This window comes from Neolamprologus multifasciatus, chromosome 16, assembly GCF_963576455.1.
Source record: "Neolamprologus multifasciatus chromosome 16, fNeoMul1.2, whole genome shotgun sequence".
NCBI classification, from domain to species: Eukaryota; Metazoa; Chordata; class Actinopteri; order Cichliformes; family Cichlidae; genus Neolamprologus; species Neolamprologus multifasciatus.
In genome coordinates this window covers 15,249,423-15,274,377 of record NC_140454.1, presented here as the reverse complement: position 1 = coordinate 15,274,377, position 24,955 = coordinate 15,249,423, and the positions used below count along the sequence as shown (strand labels likewise).

General features: G+C 41.7%; 3 protein-coding genes across 9 annotated transcripts in view; 2 read left to right on the top strand and 1 right to left on the bottom strand.

Moving 5' to 3' along the window:
• Positions 1-6,218, top strand: part of otc (ornithine transcarbamylase) — a 6,474-nt gene extending 256 nt beyond the window's left edge. Inside the window, exons 1-10 of the mRNA XM_085136420.1 lie at positions 1-25; positions 110-248; positions 339-420; positions 4,320-4,407; positions 4,603-4,756; positions 4,835-4,957; positions 5,127-5,180; positions 5,281-5,430; positions 5,877-6,014; positions 6,114-6,218. The exon at positions 1-25 is cut by the window's left edge and continues 256 nt beyond it. Of these exons, the coding sequence (XP_084992546.1) occupies positions 1-25; positions 110-248; positions 339-420; positions 4,320-4,407; positions 4,603-4,756; positions 4,835-4,957; positions 5,127-5,180; positions 5,281-5,430; positions 5,877-6,014; positions 6,114-6,173 (1,013 nt within the window). The 3' untranslated portion in view covers positions 6,174-6,218. The remainder of the gene's footprint in view (positions 26-109; positions 249-338; positions 421-4,319; positions 4,408-4,602; positions 4,757-4,834; positions 4,958-5,126; positions 5,181-5,280; positions 5,431-5,876; positions 6,015-6,113) is intronic.
• A 663-nt stretch (positions 6,219-6,881) lies between these two features.
• gpr161b (G protein-coupled receptor 161b) lies at positions 6,882-20,763 on the top strand. Of its 2 annotated transcripts, none has more exons than XM_085136416.1 (6): positions 6,882-7,444; positions 8,872-9,262; positions 10,831-11,552; positions 11,694-11,801; positions 15,682-15,807; positions 15,983-20,763. In XM_085136416.1, exons 2-6 carry the CDS (start codon positions 8,919-8,921, stop codon positions 16,252-16,254), a joined length of 1,572 nt encoding a protein of 523 aa, XP_084992542.1. In that variant the 5' UTR covers positions 6,882-7,444; positions 8,872-8,918; the 3' UTR covers positions 16,255-20,763. The 2 variants fall into 2 exon arrangements, with proteins under 2 accessions (XP_084992542.1, XP_084992541.1); XM_085136415.1 differs by having other exon boundaries at positions 6,883-7,444; positions 8,875-9,262.
• Positions 20,511-24,955, bottom strand: part of dcaf6 (ddb1 and cul4 associated factor 6) — a 60,625-nt gene continuing 56,180 nt past the window's right edge. For all 6 annotated transcript variants that reach the window (XM_085136403.1, XM_085136405.1, XM_085136406.1 and 3 more), the window contains 8 exons: positions 24,797-24,906; positions 24,364-24,655; positions 24,153-24,194; positions 21,868-22,006; positions 21,560-21,716; positions 21,388-21,476; positions 21,203-21,308; positions 20,511-21,100 (listed from right to left, as the gene is read on the bottom strand). In XM_085136403.1, the coding sequence (XP_084992529.1) occupies positions 21,042-21,100; positions 21,203-21,308; positions 21,388-21,476; positions 21,560-21,716; positions 21,868-22,006; positions 24,153-24,194; positions 24,364-24,655; positions 24,797-24,906 (994 nt within the window). In that variant the 3' untranslated portion in view covers positions 20,511-21,041. The remainder of the gene's footprint in view (positions 21,101-21,202; positions 21,309-21,387; positions 21,477-21,559; positions 21,717-21,867; positions 22,007-24,152; positions 24,195-24,363; positions 24,656-24,796; positions 24,907-24,955) is intronic.

The following is a 24,955-nucleotide window of genomic DNA, read 5'->3' as shown; positions in this document are numbered from 1 at the left end:
ACAGCTGTTCCGCACGAGCGTTTGGGTAAGATAAATCCGAATGTGGAAGAAGAGCTGTGAAAGTGGGGTGCGGGTGATAAAAGCTAAAATATATTTGTTGCTTTTCCAGCGCCGGAGCCGCCTCCCTCGGCTCGGTGAATTTAAAAGATCGCAGCTGTCTGACTCTGAAGGATTTCAGCTCAGATGAAATCAAAAAGCTGCTGTGGGTCTCCAGAGACCTCAAGCATCGGATCAAGCACGAAAAACAGGTATTTAACTTTAATTGCAAAACTTCAGTACTTATAGTTGGTGTACTCTGTGGTCTCTGGGTGTGTAATTAAGAGTCATTTCTATTTCAGCATTTGCCTCTTCTACAAGGAAAGTCGATTGCAATGATATTTGAGAAGAGGAGCACCAGAACAAGAATGTCCACAGAAACAGGTGTCAGTTTTTCTATATAAGCATATGCATGTGGACAGTGTTGGGAAGGTTACTTTTAAAATGTATTCCATTACAGATTACAGAATACACGCCCCAAAATGTATTTTGTAACGTATTCCGTTACGTTACTCAATGAGAGTAATGTATTCTGAATACTTTGGATTACTTAATATATTATCATGCTTTTTACAACTGCATGAATGTACTATTGCTGTGTGACTTATTACTTTTACTGAAGGTTATTTGCCATACCAATACCAACTAGATGTTAAATCTTAATATAAAATGAGTAACAGTAGGTTGACATTAGGTAAGGCTGCACTTTTTGCAGCGATCTCCTATAGAAAACTATTCCGCACCTGTAAAGGTGTAAAACTGTAAAGGGACCTCTGGCTAATACTTCGGGGTCTGTGTCGGGGTCGTAGCTGAAAACTAGCTTTACTTTGTTGTCTGAGTCAACTTTGCTAGCAAGAGACAGAGAGAGTCGTTGAAAGGCTGCTTCAACTGAACTTATTGTTTCGGAGGAAAACACGAACACAGTGTACAGTTGAATCTCAATAGCTTACTTACAACTGGGCTCATCAGGCAGTCTTTTTGGCTGCAGTGGTTATTATTATATTAACATGCTTCCAGCTCCCGTTTCTGCTTGGTGACAGCTCGTACTTTTCTACTCTTTTTCTCCCTCCCTGGTGCTCACAGACGCATAACGGGTATGGCAGTCCATTCTCCCTGCAGCACGGACTACACTCTATGAGGCTACATTATTTAAGGCAATGCCTGTAACACTCTGCCTATTGCCTTCATATTAAATAATTTTTGTGAATAAATGTTTTAAATATTTCTACACGTCATTATGCGGGCCGCAAGTAGAGGTGACATGGGCCGCGAGATTGAGACACAGACATTAGAGCCTCTTAATGCATGTTTTGTTTGGGTTTCCACCGGCATGGAAACTAAAAATAGAGAGGGCATAGCCTAACACAGTGGTTCCCAAACTTTTTTTGCTGGGCCCCCCTTGTTTTACAAGAAAAATGTTCGCGCCCCCCCTCGCGCGCACGCACGCACGCACGCACGCACGAACACATCCTCCAACCACACAGACCCATATTTTGCTCCATTGCGTTTATTTTACACCTCAAACATTTAGTAAACAATTAAGCAAATACAAGTAATCTGCAATAAATTACAGGTAGTAAGAAAATAAACTACTAACTCTTTTACGCTACATCCGCACCTACACGAGTATTTTTGAACACGCAGCTGTTTCGTCCACGTAAACGGCGTTTCAAATCACCGAGAACGGAGATTTTTTTAAAACTCCTTTTTTGTGGTTAGGTGTGGACGAGGAATACAGAGTTCGTCATGCAACGTCAATGGTATGTGCCTTTTTTCACGTCACGCTGGTTGCACGTTATTGTTTACATGAGATGAATTGCAGAATGGCAGATAGAGACGAAATACTGTTACTCTGACTATCTGCAGGTTTTACACACTTACATATACACACAGTTACTGTCCCTCCATTTAGAAAGGCAGAGGCGTCACGGTGTAATTATTTTACATGTAGTTGTTTTTTTTCCTGTGTAATAATATTCAACATTGCTATCAATACATTTTTCAAAAAATCCCTCTGCAAAATGGGTTTAAAAACATAAACAACTGTTGGATGCTGTTTGTCCGTGATTTGAACCAAGAGAACAAATTGTGGCAGGAACGACCTGATGTTATTTGTATCCCGCTGTAACTTTACTGTATAAAGAGCTAACATTTCCAAAATGTCAGGAGTAGTTAGTCATTACAACAAGTGTTTGTGAAATACAAATCAAGAATGTGGGATACTGTTTGTCCGTGATTTAAACAGCCCAGCGCTGCTCCCAACGAAGGGAAAACCAATTCTGCAGGGAGACCTACCTTGGCACTTGTGCAGGTGAAACCAAAGGGAAGATATGCTTCACCATATTTTCTAGTCTTTGGCTTAGAATGAAGTTGGTTTGGAAACATATTCAGCTATGCTTCATTTCCTGCTTTGCGTGGGCGCCCGTGCTAGCAGTGTCCAAGCGTTGTTGTTTTGGGTTTTTTTTTCCCTTTTCATGCCGCGACCCCCCTGCAATGGCTCTGCGCCCCCCCTAGGGGGCGGGCCCCACACTTTGGGAACGTCTGGCTAACATATGAAATGGGAAAATACTGCTGTGTAATCCATTCATTTCATACCACGTTTTTGAACGGTAACTCTAACAGTATACAGTTACTCATATTTTGTATTTTTAAATACATAACGGTGGTACATTCCGTTACTCCCCAACACTGCATGTGGCTCAGGGTATGGGATTTGATGGATGCAAGATATTTCATTGCTATATGTAGTGGTGTGGAAAGGCACATTTAAATGTTTCAGATCATCAAACAAATTTAAATATTAGACAAAGATAACGCAAGTAAACGCAAAATGCAATTTCTAAATAAAGGTGTTTGTTAAGAGGAAAAAATTCAAACCTACATGACCCTGTATGAAAAAATTATTGCCCAATAAAACCTAATAACTGGTTGGGCCACTTTTAGTAGCAACAACTGAAATTAGGTGTTGCGATAACTGGCAATGAGTCTTTTACTGCACTGTGGAGGAATTTCGGCCCACTGATCTTTGCAGAATTGTTGTAATTCTGCCACATTAGAGGGTTTTTGAGCATGAGCCGCCTTTTTACGGTCACGTCACAGCATCTCAATCGGATTCAGGTCAGGATTTACACTAGGCCACTCCAAAGTCTTCATTTTGTTTAGCTTGTGTATCTTTTATATTTTTCATGTGTTTGGTTACTCATATTTCAGTTTTTGTTTTTTTTTTAATAATAGTCATTCTTTTTTATTTAATATTATGTTAAATTAATGGAAACTTGCTTCCGCCACTGAAAAAACAACATTTTTTTTTTCTGTAAGTCACAAATTTAGGTTGTTATTGTGTATAAATTGAGCAATGAAAGTGATTCTGAAATTTGTTGTGTGTTTCTTTATGCATATAATGGATGCTTTCTCCCATTGGAAAAACAACAACAAAACACACAAAAACATTGTTGTTATCCATAACTTCACACCTTCATGACGACCGTAACGAAACTTGGAATTTTCTTAACCTTAATTTAAAATTTTCAAGTTATTTCATTCAATTTTGACTTTTTTAGTTAACTATGTCAAGATGTGAAATTAGTAAGTTACACAATCTTTTGATAATAACCCAAAATTTTTATTTGTTTTATTTTTTCAGAGGCAGAAATTTGAAGTTTTTCCATAATTACTGTTTCAATTATACATCCCAATATTTGCTTTGTAGCTTTTTATTTCTTAGTCAGCTTTTTTTTATTATTTATATGTATTAACTGAATCATTCTTGATTTAATATTGGCATAGATCCATACAGTTACACCCTACAGTGAGTAATAATATGGCCTTGTCACATCAGGCCAAAGTCAGTCTTTGTTTACATAGATGACATGTATGAATAAATGCTTGCTGTATTTCACTGATGAAAACATGATAATGTAGCTTTACCTATAGGGATTAAAAGTGCAATGGTTTTAACAGTGGTGTCTAACTGCATGGAAGGTCATTAAGCCAATAATTACATAAATTAAAAAACTCTATCCTTGTGCAGGAGCCCGGCTAATGCTATTCAGTGCAGTCATTGTTAATGTAGTCACAAAAGAACTGCTGAATGGCAACTTTCAGTACAAATCCCCACCAAAACACTGATCAGCACTCCTCATTTCCCCTCTCCACCACCTCGACACTCCCCTTAGTGTGCACTCCTCTATATATTCCTGCCTTCACATTTACTTTAAGTACACTTTTTAAAGCACTAGTTGACTTTTAGGGAAACTAAAAGTACCTTAATCTTGTAACTCCAGGATTTGCTCTGCTGGGTGGACACCCCTGTTTCCTTACCTCACAGGACATCCACCTGGGAGTGAATGAGAGCTGCACAGATACAGCCAGGTGAGCTGTTGGTTTATCTCAGGGAAATAAAAGCAGCTGCAGGCTTTAACCTTTTCTATAGCAGTCTGCTCATGATTGTCATTGCTGTCCATAATTACTGAAGAAGAAGAAGAACAGTTTTTCTCAACCAGATTTCCCTCCTGGCTCAGTATATAAACCACAAAGTCCTTGTGCATGCCTGATCTTTCACAACAGGGTTCTCTCTGGATTCTGTGATGTTGTCTTGGCTCGTGTTTACAAGCACTCGACGCTGGAGGAGCTAGATAGGGAGGCTTCAATCCCCATCATTAACGGACTGTCAGATCTGTATCACCCAATCCAGATTCTGGCTGACTTCCTCACCTTACAGGTACTCTTACCCTGTGGTATTCTGCAATTTTAATGCACTAGTTGATAACCATGCAGTACCTTTTTTCTTTAAATCCAGGAGCATTACGGATCCCTTAATGGTCTAACGGTGAGCTGGATTGGAGATGGCAACAATGTTCTCCACTCCTTCATGATGACTGCAGCCAAACTCGGAGTTCATCTTAAGGTTGCTACACCGAAGGTTGGCTTCTTATTGTGCTACTGGATACATGTGATCTCTCTGTTACTCTGGTCTTTGTATCTTATGTGGGTTTTTTTGTAGTTTGAGGTTAAAGGCAGGCAGTCAGCCTTGAGCTTCTTATCTGTGCACTTCTTGTATCAGTAAGATAAAGTCATATCTTTGTGTTCAGGGGTACGAGCCAGACAAGAGCGTTACTGAAGAGGCACACAGGCTTGCCAAACAGGTGAGGTCCCATTTGTGTCTAAAATTTGCCATTAATGTCTTCTAGTATTAAGTATTCTGCCAAGGTTAATGTTAATAAATAATATTATATTCTGTCTCAGCATGGTACTCAGTTGATTCTGACCTCTGACCCCATGGAGGCTGCCCGTGACAGCAATGTCTTGGTCACTGACACCTGGGTCAGTATGGGACAGGAAGAGGAGAAGAAAAAGAGGCTCAAAGACTTCCATGGATACCAGATTTCTATGCAGGTAAAGAAGGACATTACTTTCAGCCAAGTAGTTACTCTCACCTTTTTACCTGTTTTTAAACACTAATATTTTTCAGATAAAAATCATTTATTTGCTATATGTGTGGGTGTGTATATGTGTATATATGTATTAATGATACATGAATATATGACAAATCACAGAAAAGTATTGTTGTTGTTTTTTAGATAAAGATGGATAAAAACAAGAAAACTGTATAAAAATGGTTTTTGAGAAAGTTTTGTTTTTATGCATCATGTCACCACCTATTGAAACTGGTTTTAAATGGTTTTAGTTTAGTTTTCTGCGTATAGTATACACAGTTAGATACTTTCATATTAAGAAAACAAGTTCAAAGAAGGGAAGGAAAGTCTAAGTCACATTCCTGAAAATCCTTACACTCCATGGACGATAACACTTACCCGTGGTTTGATGCCCTTCTGTTACAGACAGGAAGTGTGGCCAAGTCAGACTGGACCTTCCTGCACTGTCTCCCTCGGAAAATGGAGGAGGTGGATGATCAGGTGTTCTACTCATCCCGTTCTCTTGTCTTTTTGGAGGCAGAGAATAGAAAATGGACCATCATGGTGGGCTGAAATGTTAACGCATAATGTACTGTTTGAGTTTGTTTAACTCCAGTTTAATTTTCTTTCAACTGACCATCACAACTGTCTTCTGTCTTTCAGGGCCTCATTGTTTCTCTTCTGACCGACTACACGCCACAGATCCCCATGCTGAAGTTTTAACATCAGTTATTAAGAGGGACTAAGCTTTTCTGTGGCATGGGATGACTTCAAAGAAGACTGTTGCAATGCTGTCATATTGTAACTTTAGGATAGAGCTGCCATGTGGGAGCGTGGGGCTGTGGTGTGCTTCTGTTTATGTGTAGTAGGTCTGTGTATCAAAGTGCATGGCAAGTTTAGAGAACCCAGAAATTCCCAGGACTCGCTTATTGCTCACAGTTCTTATTTCACTCTTGTGTGATGTGTCACCACAGCTGCCTTAAGACTTCAGTGAAGATGAAGAACTAGAGGTTAATCCATAAATAAAATACTCCCAACAACTTTTCACTGATTTTGTAAATGTTTAGTGCATATCTGGAATTTGCACCAATACACCAATGATTCAGAGATACTGTTTAATAAAATGTATTTTGTGACCAAGGGCCTCACTTGAAGCCACTTCAGTCAATTGTTCAATTACTTTTAAGCCTCTGAAAATGGGGACGTGTATAAAAATGCACAATATTTTTATTATAAAACCCTTTGAGTTTAAGCTGAAAGTCTGCACTTACAAAATCACACTATTACACCGCTTTATATACTACACTTGCAGAACTAAACATAATGTTATGTGTTAATCTGTTGTTGGCTGAGTGCGCCCCCTATCGGATGCAGCCGTGAAGCCTTCAGAGTTTTTTCATTGGATAAGCGGAGGTGACGTTTTAGTGCGGGAAGCTATGATCTACGTGGGTGGTCCAGCTGGATAAAACGATGCAGCTCAGTAATTCATTCATAAACAAGCCGGCCTGTCATCAAGTAAACACTCACGCACACATTCACATGGCTTTGTAAACACTACTATAAACGCACACGGTGCGTGTGGCATCCACGAAAGAATACACTATACTTTTATAGTTGTTCTGCACTTGTCATAAGGATTTGATCACAACAAACTCCACACGGTTAAATAACGTAAGCTGGTTCAATGGCAATATGAAAGCAAGACAATGCTCTTAAGCGACCACCCACGTACGGAAGGAGACTGCTCGGGGAGGGAGTCGAAGCTGAGGTGGGAGGTGGATGGGGAGGAGGACGCCATTGCAGCCGCAGCTGGCCGTTTGTGAGTCGGCGGAGGAGAGAGACATTAGCAAAGTGAACAATGTCGACTGGCTTTCAGGGATTTCCCTGGCTCGGTTCTCTCTTCTGGGGCTGTGGTGTGGAAACAGAGGAGTAAGATGGACATTTTATCCCCGTCGAGAGTGAAAATGTGGAGCCGCAGCGCTGAGCCTAAGCAGGTCAATAAAAAAGAGCTGAGTTTCAGGGGGACAATGGGGGAAAGTTTCGGCTAAACTTGGCTAACTAACGGTAGTTTTAGCTAATGTTAGCGTTACCGCTAACTCGCCGTGATGCACCTTCTTCACAAGTGCAAGATGCAGTTTTATTTTGTATTTTTTTACTTCCATATTCACGCTAAATCAAAAGGTTAACACTAACAGGGAAACAAAATAGTGAGCTTTAACAACAATTACGCTTTTCCGATGCGAAATAATGTGCAAAGATAATGCTTTCCACCAGTGAAAGGCTTTAACTGTGACCGAAGACTGTTTAATAGTGAAAAGTTTACCCTGGCTGTAAACAGAGTCTTTTAACGTGGTGAAATCTAGTGTTCAAATCCTCTATAGTTTTTTTTTTTAACTGCAGTAAAATGTTGCTGGAGTTATTGTTATACATTAGTAGTTATATTGCTAGTACATAAACACGTATGGTGGGAGGTGGTACAGTAACCAGTGTTTGCTAGTTTTATTTCTGACATTCTTTTTGATCTGTAAACATTTACTTTTGTACTTTGAACCTTAATGCGAAACGTGTGTGTACTTAAAGCGCTCACTATTTAGTATTCATATGTAGCATACATATTTTATAAATATGTAAAGTTTGTACTATGGAGCAAAATTTGGGTAAATCCAGGTAACTTCAGAGTTTAGCCTCGACTGTGAAGGCAGTTCACTTCTTACTGCGGTATATCTCCGTGGATAAGCTGCAGCACCCTTTGTGCTAGTAGGTAGTAGAAAGATCTGAGGTCTTTGTCTTTCTCTAAAGAGCATCTGTAATTAATATTTAGTCTTAAATGCATCTTTATTCTGTAATTTTAGTTTTTTCTGTTGGCTGTAAACAATTCTACAACTTGTTGTTGTTTTGTTTTTGCTCTATAAGCATAAATATTTTATGTCAAACCAGGTCACTGTTTGGGGATTGAACTTGGCCGTAGATTAGTTTGAATTCGTTTTTTTGCGTTTATTCTTTACTCACAGAGCGTTAAACACCATTGATAGTTTGTCTGCAGCAGCTGTATTATGTGTTTAACCTCTGAAAGTGACCTGTGCATGTTTTTGATTGCTCAGATGCTTCCAACGCTTTAGATCCTGGATTGACTACTTCATGTTACCCTAAGCCCGAATCCTGTTGTTGGGCTAACTAAAGCCAGATAACAATATCCTGCGTATGTTATCAAACTTGCTTCACAGTACAGGTCCCTGGTCTTTGCTATTAGTTTTTGTGCTGCAGAAAATAGTAAAAACCATGAGTTGAGTTCCAACTGCATGAATGTAGATTGAGGGTTGAAGGGTTGTTTTTCGCTGTAATTCATGATTATTATTATTATTTTTTTTTGTCTTAGTTTGGCTATTTATTTATTTTTTGTCTAATAATGCCTTCTCCTCAGCAGTCCCCCACCATTCCTTCACCAGTCCGGTGGCCCAGCTTCTCACCATGAACACCAGCAGGAACTGTACCACAGTGGGGAATGGCGAGGGTCTGGCTGCCCTGGAGTCAGTCTCCATTGTGACCATCACGCTGCTCGCCTGCCTGGGGAACTTTCTGATTGTGGCAACCCTTTATCGCAGGCCTTATCTGCTCACACCCAGCAACAAGTTTGTGTTCAGCCTGACTCTGTCCAACCTGCTGCTGTCCGTGCTGGTGCTGCCGTTCGTAGCTGTGAGCTCAGCAAAGAGAGAGTGGATGTTTGGGGTGGTGTGGTGCAACTTCACCGCCCTGCTCTATCTCCTCATCAGCTCTGCCAACATGCTTACCCTCGGAGCTATTGCTATCGACAGGTTAGTGCCAGATTATACTGTATTATATTGTAGCCCTATAATCTAAGCATTTAACTTGAATTCTTTTAAAAAGTGAGCCCTTAAACGACACTGACATTTGGACATGTGTTTCCCTCCAGCGGAGAACCTGTAGCCCATTTTTGGTCTCTGCTAATTTCTGAGAAAGATTTAGCTGATTAATGCATCACTATATTATTAATTTATCCCAGATGTTGGGAGATTCTGGCATCAAATGGACTAGAGCATGAAATTTAGTGTTGATTTAAGTCCTGAAGCTGGATGTAACCAAGACAGTAAAGTTACAGTAAGCATAGGTAAACTGAAGGTTAGCAATTTTCCACTTCAAGCTCAGATGAACGTTACGCTGAATAAATAAATGCTCCTGGTGCATTTCCCTCTAACGTCACACTCTTGTAAATAAGAGAGGTTAACCACAGACTTAATTTGTGGTATTTTCCTGTAGATTTCTCTGATCAGGTGATGAGTATGGGCTTAAATGCTTGAACTTTAAATGCCTGCTTAAACAAATGCATGGAATAAAGCCAGTAAACATATTGCACACAATTTTGATTATAAAAATGTTTAAGTTATAGATATTTTAAGGCACTTTATTTATTCCAACAAAAAAACCCATCTTAGATATTTGGGGTTTCCTAGTTTTCATTTTCTGGTTCCAGTTTTTAGACTCGATCGTATTTTGCCAATATTTTGTGCAAGTACTTTGTGTAATAACAAACTCAAATGGTCGTTCAGACATAAAGTTTAGTTTATTTTGCTTTGCTTGTAAGAAGGGGAGAATTGTTGATTAATTTCGGTAATCCAAAGATATACAGTAACATACGATATCATCTCAGAAAATGTCCTTCCAGCCCCATTATTTGTCCATCAAACATTCCCCGGCTGTGAGGTTTTCTCTATGTATCCATGTTTTGTTTGATTGCAAATTTAAATTCTTTGGGTTGTGGCTTATTTGTTCATAAAACCATGCAATTAGGAGACACCTTTGGGACTCGAGGAAATTGTTAGCAGCTGTTCTGTTGTTTTCCTAAATGCTAGAAAACGCCTAAAATGATTAATCTGATGTTCAGACCAATAATCAACAATTGAATGACTTTTGAGATTAACACTAAAGTTTCAGCCCTTATTATAACTTCTTATCCACATGCACTGCCTTTCAGATTTTCTGGAGCTACTTTTAAACCGCTGCAGTTAAATACTGTTTTAATTCTGTCGGGTGTCGCAGAGCTACTGTAAATTTTCTGTGTAGCGCACAGTTCCTGCTGTTCTCACTGCTCACCTAATTATCCTCAGGATCCTTTGGGAATTTTAGATTACAGAGCCTGTTTTTGTTCTTCTGCCAAGCCCGTCTGTTCTCTTCTGTTTGCAGCTTTTAGGAAAACATTTCACAGGATTGTCGGGGAGAGAGAAAAGTGCAGCTTTTAGCTTTTGTATCACTGACTCCAATCTCAGCAGCCTGTGTGTTACTCTGATCAAAAGTCTCCCTGGAGGACGGTGTTGAGTTCCTGTTGTGCAGATTTCTTCATCATGCTCATGTCTCCTCACAACAGGTACTACGCCGTGCTCTACCCGATGATCTACCCCATGAAGATCACAGGCAACCGGGCAGTTGTCGTCATCGCCTACATGTGGTTTCACTCATTGGTAGGCTGCCTGCCTCCTCTGTTCGGCTGGTCCTCCTTTGAGTTCGACTGCTTCAAGTGGACGTGCGTGGCGTCGTGGCACAGAGAGCCGAGCTACACGGCCTTCTGGGTCACCTGGTGCATCCTCCCACCCTTCTTCGTTATGCTGGTGTGTTACGGTGTCATTTTCCGCGTAGCCCGCATGAAAGCCCGCAAAGTTCACTGCGGGACTGTTGTTGTGGCCCAGGACGACTCCACTGGAGCCCAGAGGAACGGGCGTAAGAACTCAAGCACCTCGACTTCCTCTAATGGAAGTCGGCGGAGCCTCGTGTACGCAGGGAGTCAGTGCAAGGCTTTGGTCACCATCTTAGTGGTGATTGGCACCTTCCTCATGACCTGGGGGCCATACGTTGGGGTGGTGGGCACTGAAGCCTTGTGGGGTCGGGGCAGCGTGTCTCAGTGGGTGGAGACTCTGGTAGCGTGGCTGTCTTTCTGCAGCGCGGTGTGCCACCCACTCATCTATGGCCTGTGGAATAAAACGGTGAGAAAGGAGCTGCTGGGGATGTGCTTTGGAGATCGGTACTACAGAGAGTCGTTTGCCACGCGCCAAAGGACGTCCCGCCTCTTCAGCATCTCCAACAGAATCACAGGTGAGACTATAGCTGGGGCTCTCTGTGTCATGCAGATGTGTGTCTGTATGTTGCTGGTTTTATCTTTAGTAAATGCATAAGGCTGGTTTAGATTTATATTCCTGTGGGATGTGATGATCTCATGAGAATTTGTGTTTTCAGACTTGGGGATGTCCCCACACCTGACTGCCATGCTCGCGGGTGGAGGACAGCTGTTGGCCCCAGGAAGCAGCACAGGAGACACTGGCTTCAGTTTCACTCAGGACTCATGTAAGTTGCACACGGAAAGGGGGAAATAATTGCTTCATATCAAAAACTCCAAGCAATCCTCAAGTTCTGCCAAGAGCATGCCAAAGCAACAGGTGGCGATATAACCCTAAGCGTGAAGAAATGTACTATGTACTAGAGATGGCACGATACCACTTTTTTATGTCCGATACCGATACCGATATCATAAATTTGGATATCTGCCGATACCGATATGAATCCGATATAGTGTGTTTTTTAATCAATAAAACTGTTTTTTTTTTAAATATCTTGCTGCTTTTTGTATAAATTCATACTCAAGTTAAAAAACAACAACAACACTAAAGCTATTCTGTTATACCTGTATGTAAAAAAAACCCCCAAAAAAAACACACTGCACCCAAAATATTTCATAGATCAGCAACACTGATCAATCTAATAAAGTTAAACCTACTCCATCCTCCCTATTCTGGTATTTTAAAGAGTACTTAGCAGAAATATTAAGCAACCTAACTAATAGGGTTGCAAACTCCCAGCAAAAGAAAATAGGGAACCACCCTCCACCTCATGATGCTTAATCAATGTAATCAACTTTAATTTGATACAGGGTGAAAAAAAAATCACAGAAATAAATTATTTTTCAAGAATAATTAAATTGATTCAACATCTTTCTTCAACAGAATTGCAGAATTCACAGATGGTACTTTCCCAAAGGAAAAAGTACTACAGCTTACTAGGGTATATTAGACTTAACAGTTACTATATACAGTAATGGACTTCTATACATTTTACATCAGATTAAAACTTTGGGTGTAAGATTCAGATAATTATTAAATAATTAAAAGCTAGACATTTTAAATGAGAATAAGAAAGAAAAGTATGTCTTTGTGCCCCCTTTTCCCTGTTAATGCCCTATCGGCCCCCCTGGCTAAACTTTGCTAGATCCGCCCCTGCACAGTTACAGCCGTCAGCTGCGTAGAAAAAGATCCTGGTCTAGAAAGTAATATTAAATAAATTCTAACAACAGCTTATCAAGCTTAATAGTGCTGCTGTTGTTCAGCCGCTGGTTTCCTCTTTCTGGTGCAAAGTGGGCCAAAAACAAAGAAGAGAGACGGACTCACGACAGAAAAGCCGATCAGCTGATCATTAAGCAGTTTCATGATTGAAGTAGCAGCAGGAGAGAGAGAGAGAGGCAGTTGCTCTATATATCGGTTGTTAAGCTTAACGCGGGAATGCGGGAATGCTTTACAAACATTCAGAGATGAACTTACACTTGCTTTACTTCTCTCTGAGATAACTTCCTCGGAGATGAAATGTTTGCTAGCAGGCTACAAATACACACAGCAGCTCTATCACGTGACCACACTGCTCCGACGTGCTACGGTTATGAGCCGAGTTACACCGTGTCGCAAGTTTTGTGAGGTGCTTTTTTGATATTTAATGGATCGGATTACATTTTTTATTTCTCTCCGATATCCGATCCAGTAATTTAGGTCAGTATCGGACCGATACGTAATATCGGATCGGTCCATCTCTACTATGTACTAATAACACGGTGCACAGTCTGATGTCCACATTTAAGTGCAGAAACTAAGATTTTGGAAAAACTTCATCCTGGCAGGAGTTTTTCAGTGGTCAAAAAGCAAGTACACAGAAAAGCCATATTTACCAAAACACCCATGTACGTGTAGATGTAGCACAAGCTGGCTTACCATTGTGTCCATTTTTTTTTTTACTAACAGGACATGATATTAGTGTATCTTCTGGAAATTCCCGCTAATTAAAATTCATACATTTCCGAAGCTGATCTTTCAGCAGCTCCTCTGTGTCTTTTTTGCCTGTGTTGTGAGCTTTTGTGTCCACAACACTGTTGTTTCAATTTGTGTTTTTAGGGAGTTGACTAACTTCAATAAGCATTGCAGAAAAATTATAAGTGTATGAAAATCTTTCATTTAGTAAAAAAAAAAAAAAAAAAAAACAAAACCCTGCATATTATCATGCATGTCTATTAGTCCAGGGGTGCTGGAGCCTGTTTCACCTGCCAAAGGGTCAAAAGGTTGGGTAAACCCTGGATGCAGATGAGGATCTGAAAAAAATGACCATTTGTCATGTGTACCTTATTATTATCTCTTCTCTGCTACTGTCACGGCTGGCGGGGTGAGCCGTGTGGTGTGGAGGAAAAGGAGGACCCAAAATGCAAACAGCCGACTGATGATATGAGTGAGGGTTTATTTACAGGTGGTGGAGTGGCAAAAACAGGCAGTGAGGGAAAAGAATTTACAGAACAAACCTAAACTGGGATAGCTAAATAACAAACCGGAGATCATACGAACGGGGTGGGAGGCAGCACGCTGCAGACGAGGAACAGGACACCATGAAACACAGACGAGCCCACAACGAACAGACCGACACCCACTATATATACACACACACAAGGTAATTAGGAAATGGCAGACAGGCGGGGACACAGCTGGAACTAATGGACATAACGAGACACAAACCTACAAAGTAAAACAGGAAACACACAGACTGTTTTACAACACCAACTGGGGACACGATCAGAACGCAGAGGAGAGACACACAACTCAAACCCTAAGAACAGATACAAAATCAGAATAAACTAGAAAAGTGATAATAATCAACTTAAAGCGCTGGGTCACCAACCCAGGACCATGACAGCTACTGCATGTAGACTTTACAGATCCCCAACCCCGAGACTGAGGCGGTTTGATGATTGCAGGATTATCGTGTATTTTATCCCTACAGACTCATGAATAAAATGAAACATCCCTCAAAAGGTTGATTCTGCTCATCTGGACGTAGAATTTTTCAGTGGGAGAAACGTTTTGTCACTCATCCAAGTGACTTCTTCAGTCTCAGCTGCCTGCAGGTTTCCCCAATCTTATAAACAGTACATTTGCATAATGAGTGAAACCAGCCCACTGAAGGAACAATGGGCTGGGAGATCAGTTCCATGATCATTAATATGTAAATTCTCATGACCATTGATCAACAACTGCTGATCAAAGCCCAATGAAATGCACTGTTTATAAGGTTGGTCAAAATGTCAAAAGTGTTTGATTGGCCACCATAATCTGCTTAAGTTTTTAAAATGATAGAAAAACTGAAAGTATTCTAAAAGTTAAGAATATTTACATTTTTCCAGCAGCATTTGACAGCTAATCGAGCAGTTGAGATTCTTCATAAACATACAGTATTGTCACACAGTCATCAGCCTACAGAAACTTACCAGACCGTGGAGTTTGTTAAAAGAGCTCTTTCCTGCAGCAGACCGAAACACAGTGAATCGCTGCTGTTTGGCTTCAAATAGAATTGAAGGCATGCTCCTACGGGTGAAATCCCTTCACCGCCTGGTCATTTGTTTCAGAATACTTTCACTCTAGAAAAAAATGCTACATAAATACCTTTTCATTTAAGAACATACTGAGGGCTTATTGAGAACTTTTTGTCCAATTATGCCAAAAACATGCTGCATCGCCTAACTTTGATTTAGAATTTATGCGTTTCTAGAAAGAAAAGCAGCACTTTTTTTTCTCAATTTTTTCTACAGTTAAGTTTAAAATTAAAAGAGAACAAAACTGTAAAGATGAAGTTTGAAAAGCCTTACAAACCTTACGGCAACATACTCTTCTTTGTTGGGCAGCCTTTCTGTTTCCAGCTCATGTTTGGATCCTGTAGATCTGTGATCAGGATCTGATCTGTGATCCTGTAGGGAGGGCAAGTGGTGTCATGTTCAACACAAACAAATGTCTTGTGATCCACCTTGGTGTGTACATTTCTGGCCATATGGTATGAAGATGACTTTTACTGCAACTTTCCTGCAATCTCTGTTAAGTTCTGCTTGCAGTTAACTTGCAATGATCCTCTTTATTTTCCTACACAGGCACAGATGTGATGCTGCTGGATAACTTCTCCACAGATGGCTCCTCCCTCGCGCAGCACCACGGGCCTCCGTCCGGGAAAAGGAGGAGCTCAGTCACCTTTGAAGACCAGGTGGAGCATTCCAAAGGTATCCGTCATTCATTTCCCACTTCTACAGAAGATTAGAGAGCAGGGAAAATACCTTAGGCTTCACACGATACACAAATGACCAACAAAAGAAAAGAAAAGGGACCAGGCAAGATAATTGTTTACTATAGCTTGTGTTTACCAAAGCTTTGACTGATGTCTGTTGATTTCCCCAGCTGAAAACACATCCTCAGTCCAGATCCACGCAGAGGTGCACAAATCTCTCGACATGTTCGCCTCCTGCTTGGCGAAAGCCATAGAGAGCGATGCTAAGCTCACCCTGTTTGGGGAGAGTTCAGCTCTGTCGGCAGGACTCCTCACAGTGAGGGCCGCGCCGAGGCCCAGATACCTGGAAGGCCAGAGACTGAGGCTGGAGAGTATTGATGAAGGGATCGTTAAGGATGACAGAGGTGAAGAAGACCAGGATGGGGAGGAGAAACCCACCTGAACACAGCGGCATTCCCACTCTTGACACTGTTACAGAGCTCTGTGGTACCGCTGATGAAGTCTGCCCTCTTTACATGTGGATACTCCTTACTTGAAATTATTAGCGAACAGGAAGAGGCACGTTATTCATTCTACGATGTTGGACCCGGTGCATAGCATCAAATCTAATAGGAAGCCTTAACTACTGTAACTTCATTGGTCTGATCATTGTATTAACTTCTGCTATAGTATATATTATGTTATTGTATGTTTTTAAACTTAATAAGAAAAATTGCCTCAGTGGGCAAAATGAAAAAAAAAATAACAGCATCTTTTGACAGATTAGCTCTTTTCAGGTGGAATTTCTCTCCTAACATTGCACTCGGTAAATTTCCACTACAGGTTTTCCACTCACTGTGGAGAATTAGACTGTGAGGTACGTGTTTACTCAGCGCAGGACAACCTGCACCTTTGTCACTCTTACTGGTACAGGATGAACTCTAGTAATTTGGATTTGCATGGGAAAGATTCCCATGGTTACCACTTTGTGCCAGATGTCAGATCATGTGACCACTTCAGATGGTTGTGCTTCTGCAAATCTGTCCCTGCAAGCCATAAAAAAAAACTTTCCACTGATAATAATATCTGAGACATGTGGGTTGATGGTCAGGTGTGTGCAGGTAAAGGAAGTAACTGTGTGTTTACAGAAAGTGAATAGACCAGAGTCATTTTCAATATTATTATTACCACCTGTCACTTTGCCTCCTGCAACAGTGAAGTTTTACTGATTTCAGAGGCATCACTGGTAGATTTGGAAAAACTAGATCACCTGCAGGTTTAAATGTTAACAATATTCCAGCCTTCCCTTCCAATGCATAGTGATCTTTAAACATAGGAAATTGGTGGATACTAAAACAAGTTGCTTTGGAGTGAGACAGTTTACTATATTTATGTACTGTTCAGTCCAGAGCGATGTACTACGAAGGAAGTTCAACCATAACCAAACCACAACAACAGTTGCCTCAAGGCACTGTTTATTGTACTCTATAATAATATTGACCGTACAATAATGGGGGGGGGAATTCAGTTGATCCGCTATGAGCAAGTACTTGGTGACAGTAAGAAGGAAAAACTTCCTTTTAACAGGAAGAAACCTCCAGCAAGACCAGGTTTAGGAAGCGGTATGTTTATTTAAAAAAAAAAATCTGAAAACACACACTGACAAAGGAGTCGTGGAAATTACTTTAGTTACTTTAACTGCAGTTTCAACAGAGTCAAAGAGACTTGGTATAATAACATTTACACACTTCTAAATGACCCAATTAATATGTGCACATTCCAGTGACAATGGGATGCAGTTTGCATTTCGTTCAGTGATGTTAGTAAAGGTACGGCATAACACTTTGCATATATGAACATATTCTGCCAGCAAAAAATCTAAAATGTCTGTTAATATCTGTAGTATGAATAAGGTGCCTGCTGTAAGCACAGCTGGAGTCCTGGTATTTCAGGATTACGTGCGACTGTGGGCAAACACAGTTATTGCACTTGAACACACAATGTGTACTCTTTCACTGCAGTTTCTTATCAGTGAAGACCGAATGAGCTAACAAGAAATGGAGATCAGAGGAAAATGAAGTCCAGAATCAATAATCGATCTTGTTGATGTCAGAAATATGTTTGTGTGTTTAGTGTTGAATCAGAGGAAACCCGAGCATAGGGAATATTCATTGGTACACTGGGTTGTACCTCACCTTATACACTCTCTGTATTAGAATTTTTTTTATACATAGAGCCCAGTTGTGGTGCTTCAGTCTTACCTCGTATGTTGAACAGGTACTATGTTTGTAAGAAAAAAAATGTACACCTGAGTGATGTAACCTTTTCATATACAGTAAGTGTTAATACAAATGTTTGCATTAAATTTAGTTTTTACATAAAACATCGTTTGTTTCTTTGTGTCTGCTGCGAATCCTGCTGAGGATCCTGTTTGTGGACTTCAGCTCTGCCTTCAACACCATCCTTCCAGACCATCTCCAAGGCAAGCTTTCCCAGATGAATGTGCCTGATCCCATCTGCCGGTGGATCACTGACTTCCTGACGGACAGGAAGCAGCATGTGAGGCTGGGAAAGAATGTCTCGGACTCCTGGACCATCAGCACCGGCTCCCCTCAGGGCTATGTTCTTTCTCCTCTGCTCTTCTCCCTGTACACCAACTGCTGCACCTCCACCCACCAGTCTGTCAAGCTAATCAAGTTTGCAGATGACACCACCGTTTTTTGGATTCATCTCGGACGGGGATGAGTCTGCCTACAGGAGGGAGGTTGAACGTCTGGTGTCCTGGTGCAGCCACAACAACCTGGTGCTGAACGCCCAGAAGACAGTGGAGATTATTGTGGACTTCAGGAAGCACACAGCCCCACTTCCCCCCCATCATCCTGACTGACACCCTCATCACCTCTGTGGACTCATTCCGCTTCCTGGGTACGAGATGGTGGACCTGAAGTGGGAGCCCACCATCACCTCCGTCATTAAGAAAGCCCAGCAGAGGATGTACTTCCTGAGGCAGCTGAAGAAATTCAACCTGCCAACACGGACGATGATGCAATTCTACACTGCAATCATCAAGTCCATCCTCACCTCCTCCATCACCGTGTGGTACACTGGAGCCACTATAAGGGACAAACAGAGACTGCAGCGTGTTGTGCGCTCTGCTGAGAAGGTGATTGGCTGCAGACTCCCATCTCTGCAGGACTTGTACACCTCCAGGACACTGGGGCGTGCAGCTCGGATCTCAGCTGACCCTTCTCACCCTGGACACAGTCTGTTTGACCTGCTCCCCTCAGGCAGGAGGCTCTGGTCCATTCGCACCAGAACCTCTCGCCATAAGAACAGTTTCTTCCCCTCTGCTGTTGGACTCATGAACAATAACCATATGACTGTTCCCACCACTAACACATGACCCTACACTGTGTTCACTGCATCATTCCATGTTTGGCACTGATCACCACCTGCACTCATGTATATATCTATCTACTTAGCACTTTTAATTCTTATTTTTATTTTTATGTCTATTTAAGCGTTATATGACAGTATGTTTGCACTAAGTACCGCAGCAATTTCCTAATGTTGTAAACCTGCTCAACATTTGGCAATAAAACCCTTTTGATTCTGAATGAGAGCTGTAGCCAAAAAGCAACCAAAACGTTGAATCACTGAGCTGTTTGTTTCTTTTGTTCTGCAAACAAGCCGCACAGTCAGCATCACCTACAGCTGTATTGAGAGCTTGTTACCTGGATCATAAAATACTTTATGCTGCAGGGAAGAATAAAAGCTGATACCCCAAACCTCAAGACATCAGTAACATTAGTTTATCACCTCTATAAATGTGAAATGACTTTTGTTCAATGTGTTTCTTCCTTAAAGAAAAAGTTCTTGTTTGGGCCCCAGATTTGGGCCTGAGGTGAAAGATCCTCTTGGTCTTCTTTCCAAAATGAGCTAAATCTGCACTCGTTTCTATCAGGCAGCCAGGAGTAATCTTTGGCTCTGATTTAACTTTCTACATGTCAAACTTCTGGTTCGCTCTTGTTTTTAATCACTTGTAAATTATTGCCAAGTTAAGTCCCATTGAGTCACGCTCTGAACTGGAAATTATTATTCAGGTACTTATTTCATCACATGTGGATTACTGTAATTGTATATATAATTGTCTAAGCAAAAACGTCCTTGGAACATCTGCAGGTTTTTCCAGACCACTGCTGCGAGGCTTCTCACTACATATTCCAAGTTCTTATGTCACACCATTGCTCTGCCAGCTACACTGGCTTCCCATTGAATCGGAATCTGCTTTTCACTTTTAGAGCTCTTCACAGACCAGCACGTGTCCACCTTTACACCCCATACATGCCCAGCAGGGATGCATGGAGGTAAAAGGTCTCATCTTTTTAGACTTGAGGTGGGTTAACTTTTTTATGTTGTGGGATTTTGTTGTTAAGCGCGTTGTGATGTTTATCTCAAAAGGTGCTATAGAATGAATCACTTTGACGAGTAACAGGGTTTACTTGTCCAAACACTGGTTCACTTTTAAGTGATTTCCACAGGAAACTGGGTTTGGACTAACAGAGCAGCTGTTCAGTAGAACTGTATGACACAGGTTTGACCCAAGATCAGCTGCTCTGTACACCCACACCAGCTGTCAGTATCTGTCAGCAGGTGCCATCTGTTGCTGAAGTCAAACACTTAGTCTAAATTTTCCATCCAAACCCAAGTGCAGATATATTTGAGATACCATTTGGCTTTATTTTTTATTTTTTCCAGGTTTTGTAAAACATATTTTTGGGGAGAAGATCCACAGCTTTCTTCCCCCTGCCCCCTTTCTTCTTCTTTATCAACAAGAAAATTAAAGCATCCGTGTTTTACTTTATGTCTGTATTCACATGCGTAACTGCCGGAGCAGCACATCAACATTTCTCAGCGCTGTGCTACAGTTTCAAAAACGTCAAACGTTAACACTGATCAAAGCTCACCTTCTCCTAACAAAATAATATTGCACTTAAACTTTCACACCAGCCAACACTTTTCCTCACACTTATATTTTGACGTCCTTGCCTTTACATTCACACAAATATAGTTTATCCTCATACAGACACATCAGTAAGAAAGTCTTCTTAAAAAACACAAGGGGCTAGAAATTACACTAATTTTCAAAAGGAAGTTTTTCTACACTATACTTGTACAAATCTCGGGTATTTTTCAAGTGCTATACAGCAAGAAGAAATAGTGTTTATTTTAAAATAAAATTCCAGCTGGCTACTGCTCGTCCTCGTTTTCCTGGCCTGAGCCTTCGGAGCGATCGCCTTCTACTCGATCTGCAAAGAGGAAGAGGCAAATATTAAAGAGAGGCTGAGATTGGTCTAACAAAAACAGCGTGCTACATGCGTCCGTGTGTGTGTGTGTGTGTGTGTGTGTACCTGATCTGATGTGATTGAGGGAGGCCAACATTCGAAGCATGAAAGAGGCCGGGACTGTGATCGTGTTTCTCGTTTCCTCCAACATCAGCTCATTCCGAGTGATGACCTTGACGGGAAGAGAAGAAGAAGAAAGGTTTTACGGTGGGTTTGGTTTTTTTCTTTTCTTTTCTGTGGGTTGACTCTACCTCCTCAGCGAGGACTCTGTTGAAAGACGGTGATTCTTCCAGTGGCGACCAAATCTTGATGTCATAATCTATCCCTGAAGAAGCCAGAACTGAAACAAAGCAGGAAATGAGAGCAATGTCAACAAGTGAGGAAACATCGTCCGGGTTCAGGCGGGACATCCGCGGGACTCACTGGGGTCGTAAGGGTGCGGCTGCAGGCAGTTGACCACGTGGTTGTCGGCTTCAAGTAGCATGAGGTGCTCTGCGGTGTGTCTGTCCCAAATGAAGATGTGGCCGCAGTCTGAACCACTCATCACAAAGTTGTTGCCCCAGAAACACGACTCCTTTATCTACACACAGTTAAAAGGGAACATTGAGTATTTTGGAAACTGCACTCTTCAAATTCCACAGAGTCTGATGACAACAATTAAAACACTGATATCAGAGCCAATGGATTATTATGAGTTCAGACTAATACAACACGCGTGGCCCGAGGTTTACCATTGTCCTGGAGTTGCGGTGGCCTTTGTAGACCATTTTGACTGAAGGTCTCCTGATATTCTGAGTCTCGCTCTCCTCCATCTCCCTCCTTTCTTTCCTCCTGCGGAACAGCTCCTGAATACGAGCTGCTGCTGATTGTCTAAGAAAAAGAAAAAAAAGAAAAAGAAAGAAACCCCAGACTCATACACGTGCCTGAAAGCAAACAAACCCATGCTGTCAGTGCTGCTTCAAGTCTCATGCTTCAGACCTATGCTACACGGATATTTTTTTTTTTAAAACCATTAACAAGATTGTATCAAACAAGCTCCAAGTGAGAAAGCAGCCACTTGCAAGCGAAAGCACCTGCCTGATCCATCATAACCGACTCAAGCCAATAAAAGTTTGTTCTTCTCAACCTTAGAGTGACTTTAACCAGATATACACTGTTACAGTATTGTACACAAAGCTAAATCCAGAAATGTTTTAATGGTACAATTTTCATAATTTTGACCAGACAAGCCACCAGAATAGATCTGAAAAATAAAAGAGAGAGAGGGGGCAAGAAAGACACAAAGGAAGTGTAGCCTTTCAGCTTTAATTTGAGGAAGGTAATGGGTTAGCACACTGCCTAATTTTGGGGTTGTCAAGTAAATAATTCACACAATTGGCATGGAAAAAAATATGTTATTACTACATGAATTTAACAAATAAATAAATAGTCTAGAGGGGATTCCATTCTTGGCATTTGCATTTGGAAGCTGTTGCAGTAAAACCATAACACGGGCTCAAAGAAGCTCTAAATGAAAGGAAAACAGGCCACCATTAGGCTGTGACACTACGAGTGGCCTAATAAACAGCCTGGATGATTACAGGATCCTTTCCATGATAAAGAACTCCACCACCAGAACGTCTGGTCGAGTGAAGAACTCTCAGCCACATGCAGTAAAGATCACATCTTCATGGTCTCCTTCACGTATCCAATAGTCATGGAACACCACTGCAGAGACAGCAACTGGCTTCCTCCATCAATCCCAGCTCTCAGACGCTCTCCCATCTCTTCTTCTGCCTCCTTGCAAAATTGTTTTGCAAGGAAGACCATGTTACATGACCACACAATCTCATTTCATTATTAATTTCTTCACTACAGACAGAAGCTCTTCTGGAACTAGTGGCTTGCGTCAGGTAGGGGGTGTAACAGGGAGGTGATGGGTAAATGGTAAATGGACTGATTCTTATGTAGCGTTTTTCTACTCTCCTGGAGTACTCAAAGCGCTGTTTACAACATGCCTCATTCACCCATTCACACCCACTCATACAAGCACTTCCTTCTGTACTTAAGTGCAATCTAAGCATTCACACACAGATGGACGCATCGGAGAGCAACTTGGGCCGCAAGGATACTTGGCATGCAGACTGGGGAAGCCAAGGATCGAACCACCAACCTTCCAGTCAGTAGCTGATCTGCTCTGGTTTACGACCTGAGCCACAGCCACCCCACATGGGGAGGTCTGCACAGAGGTAGCAAGGTAGTCAGGCATTAATAGTCTGCATACATCCCCCTAAATCTCCTACAAGTTTGCTCAGTAGAGAAAGGAAGTTCTTAGTGAATCGACAGTCAGAGGCTGTCAGTCAGCTCGACAGCTTTGTGCTCATAATCAGGATGAGCCACCAGGGGGAGGAAATCTACTTTGATCAAGTTTCTGAAGGTTAAGAGTTGAATATTCTGCAAAAGGCACCATAAAGGTCAAATTAAATCAAATATGTTTTATCTTTAAAAAATAATTTGCGGACATTTTATTTAGTTACATGTTCAACTACATTTGAGTCCTAAAACAGTTAAATCATTTTTTTTCAATCCCCTCAAATTAAAGCCAAAAGTGCTCATGAGCTGCCACTTTCATTTCAAATCTACTGAGATGGCATACAGCGTGAAATTTATGAAAATGGCACTTCTGTTTAAACCTTTTTTGACCTCGCTGTGTGTAAATGTGTCCATTTTATATTCGTTTGGCTCCTTTCTGCAAAGATTTCATGCATGACACTCATTTCTTCTCCATCTGTTCTACACAAAATGCAGCTGTGATGCTTCTGTTCACACCATTTGTGGAGTCAGTACTCACATGCACGGCACTCTACAGTCAGCTGTGTGTGTTATTAGTGCACTGTGAGAGACACCGTCAAACCAAGACAAAAGAAAAGTTATCCGATTACTGCACATCACGTTGTGCTCTTAATTTTAAATGCTCCGCAGCATGTCACACTCCTGATGCATTAGATGCGTTCACTTTCCAATGCAAACACATTACCTGATCATCCTATCTCCTACTGCAGATCCTCTGGAATTAAATCTATATTTGTAGTAAAACAGTCAACAGCAAAGCATCACAAATTCTAAAATCGGCACCCCCCCCCCCCCCCCCCCCCCCCCCCACTGAACTAAGGAATGCGAAATGATCACCTGCATTCAAACAGAGTTTTTCTTACTTGTAGTAAGAAACATTATGCTCTCAAACACACCTCTGCCCCTGTCCTCTGAACCTTGAGGGGGGGATAAGAATAGGATCATCATCACTGTCATCAGAGTCCTGGTTGCCGCGTGCGGGCTGACTCTGGCCCTCCACGCCCTCCTGCCCCTCCTCTGTAGAGGGCTCTGCTCGCCGACAGCCCCCTGACCTGTCCTCTGTACCTTCCGGCTGACTCCTCTCCTGCGGCGAAGACGCCATGCTGTCTCCATCAGAGGAGCCCTCTGCTGGAACCTGAGCTGCTGAGCTGCTGGGGGCACTGGAGCAGGAGGCATCACATGCTGGCTCTACGGAGGAAGCCAGCAAACTCATATCGTCGCAATCAGGATTGGAATACAGTAAGCCATTCATTGTGTCATGTTTATTGTTCTAGATCAGGCAACGTTTGAGATAGAGGCGTTTTCATGATGCTGTAGGACACGACTCACCCTGCTCTGATACCGAGCTCTCTGTCAACAGACTCTCTCTGCTCTGTACAGCTGCAACTTCTGATGTTTTGGGGCCTCCACTGCCCATCGAACTGGACGTGCTGCTGCTCCTGTAGTGGAAGAACAAGAGTTACCATCAGTCCTTTTGGGGAGGTTTTT

What these genes read in the sequence shown, in the direction of transcription:
- gpr161b (XM_085136416.1), top strand. Translation starts at nt 8,919, where the DNA reads ATGAACACCAGCAGGAACTGTACCACAGTGGGGAATGGCGAGGGTCTG. An exon ending in GGAGCTATTGCTATCGACAG is followed by an intron (nt 9,263 to 10,830) that starts GTTAGTGCCAGA and finishes TCCTCACAACAG; the next exon opens with GTACTACGCCGTGCTCTACC. An exon ending in CAGTTTCACTCAGGACTCAT is followed by an intron (nt 11,802 to 15,681) that starts GTAAGTTGCACA and finishes TTTCCTACACAG; the next exon opens with GCACAGATGTGATGCTGCTG.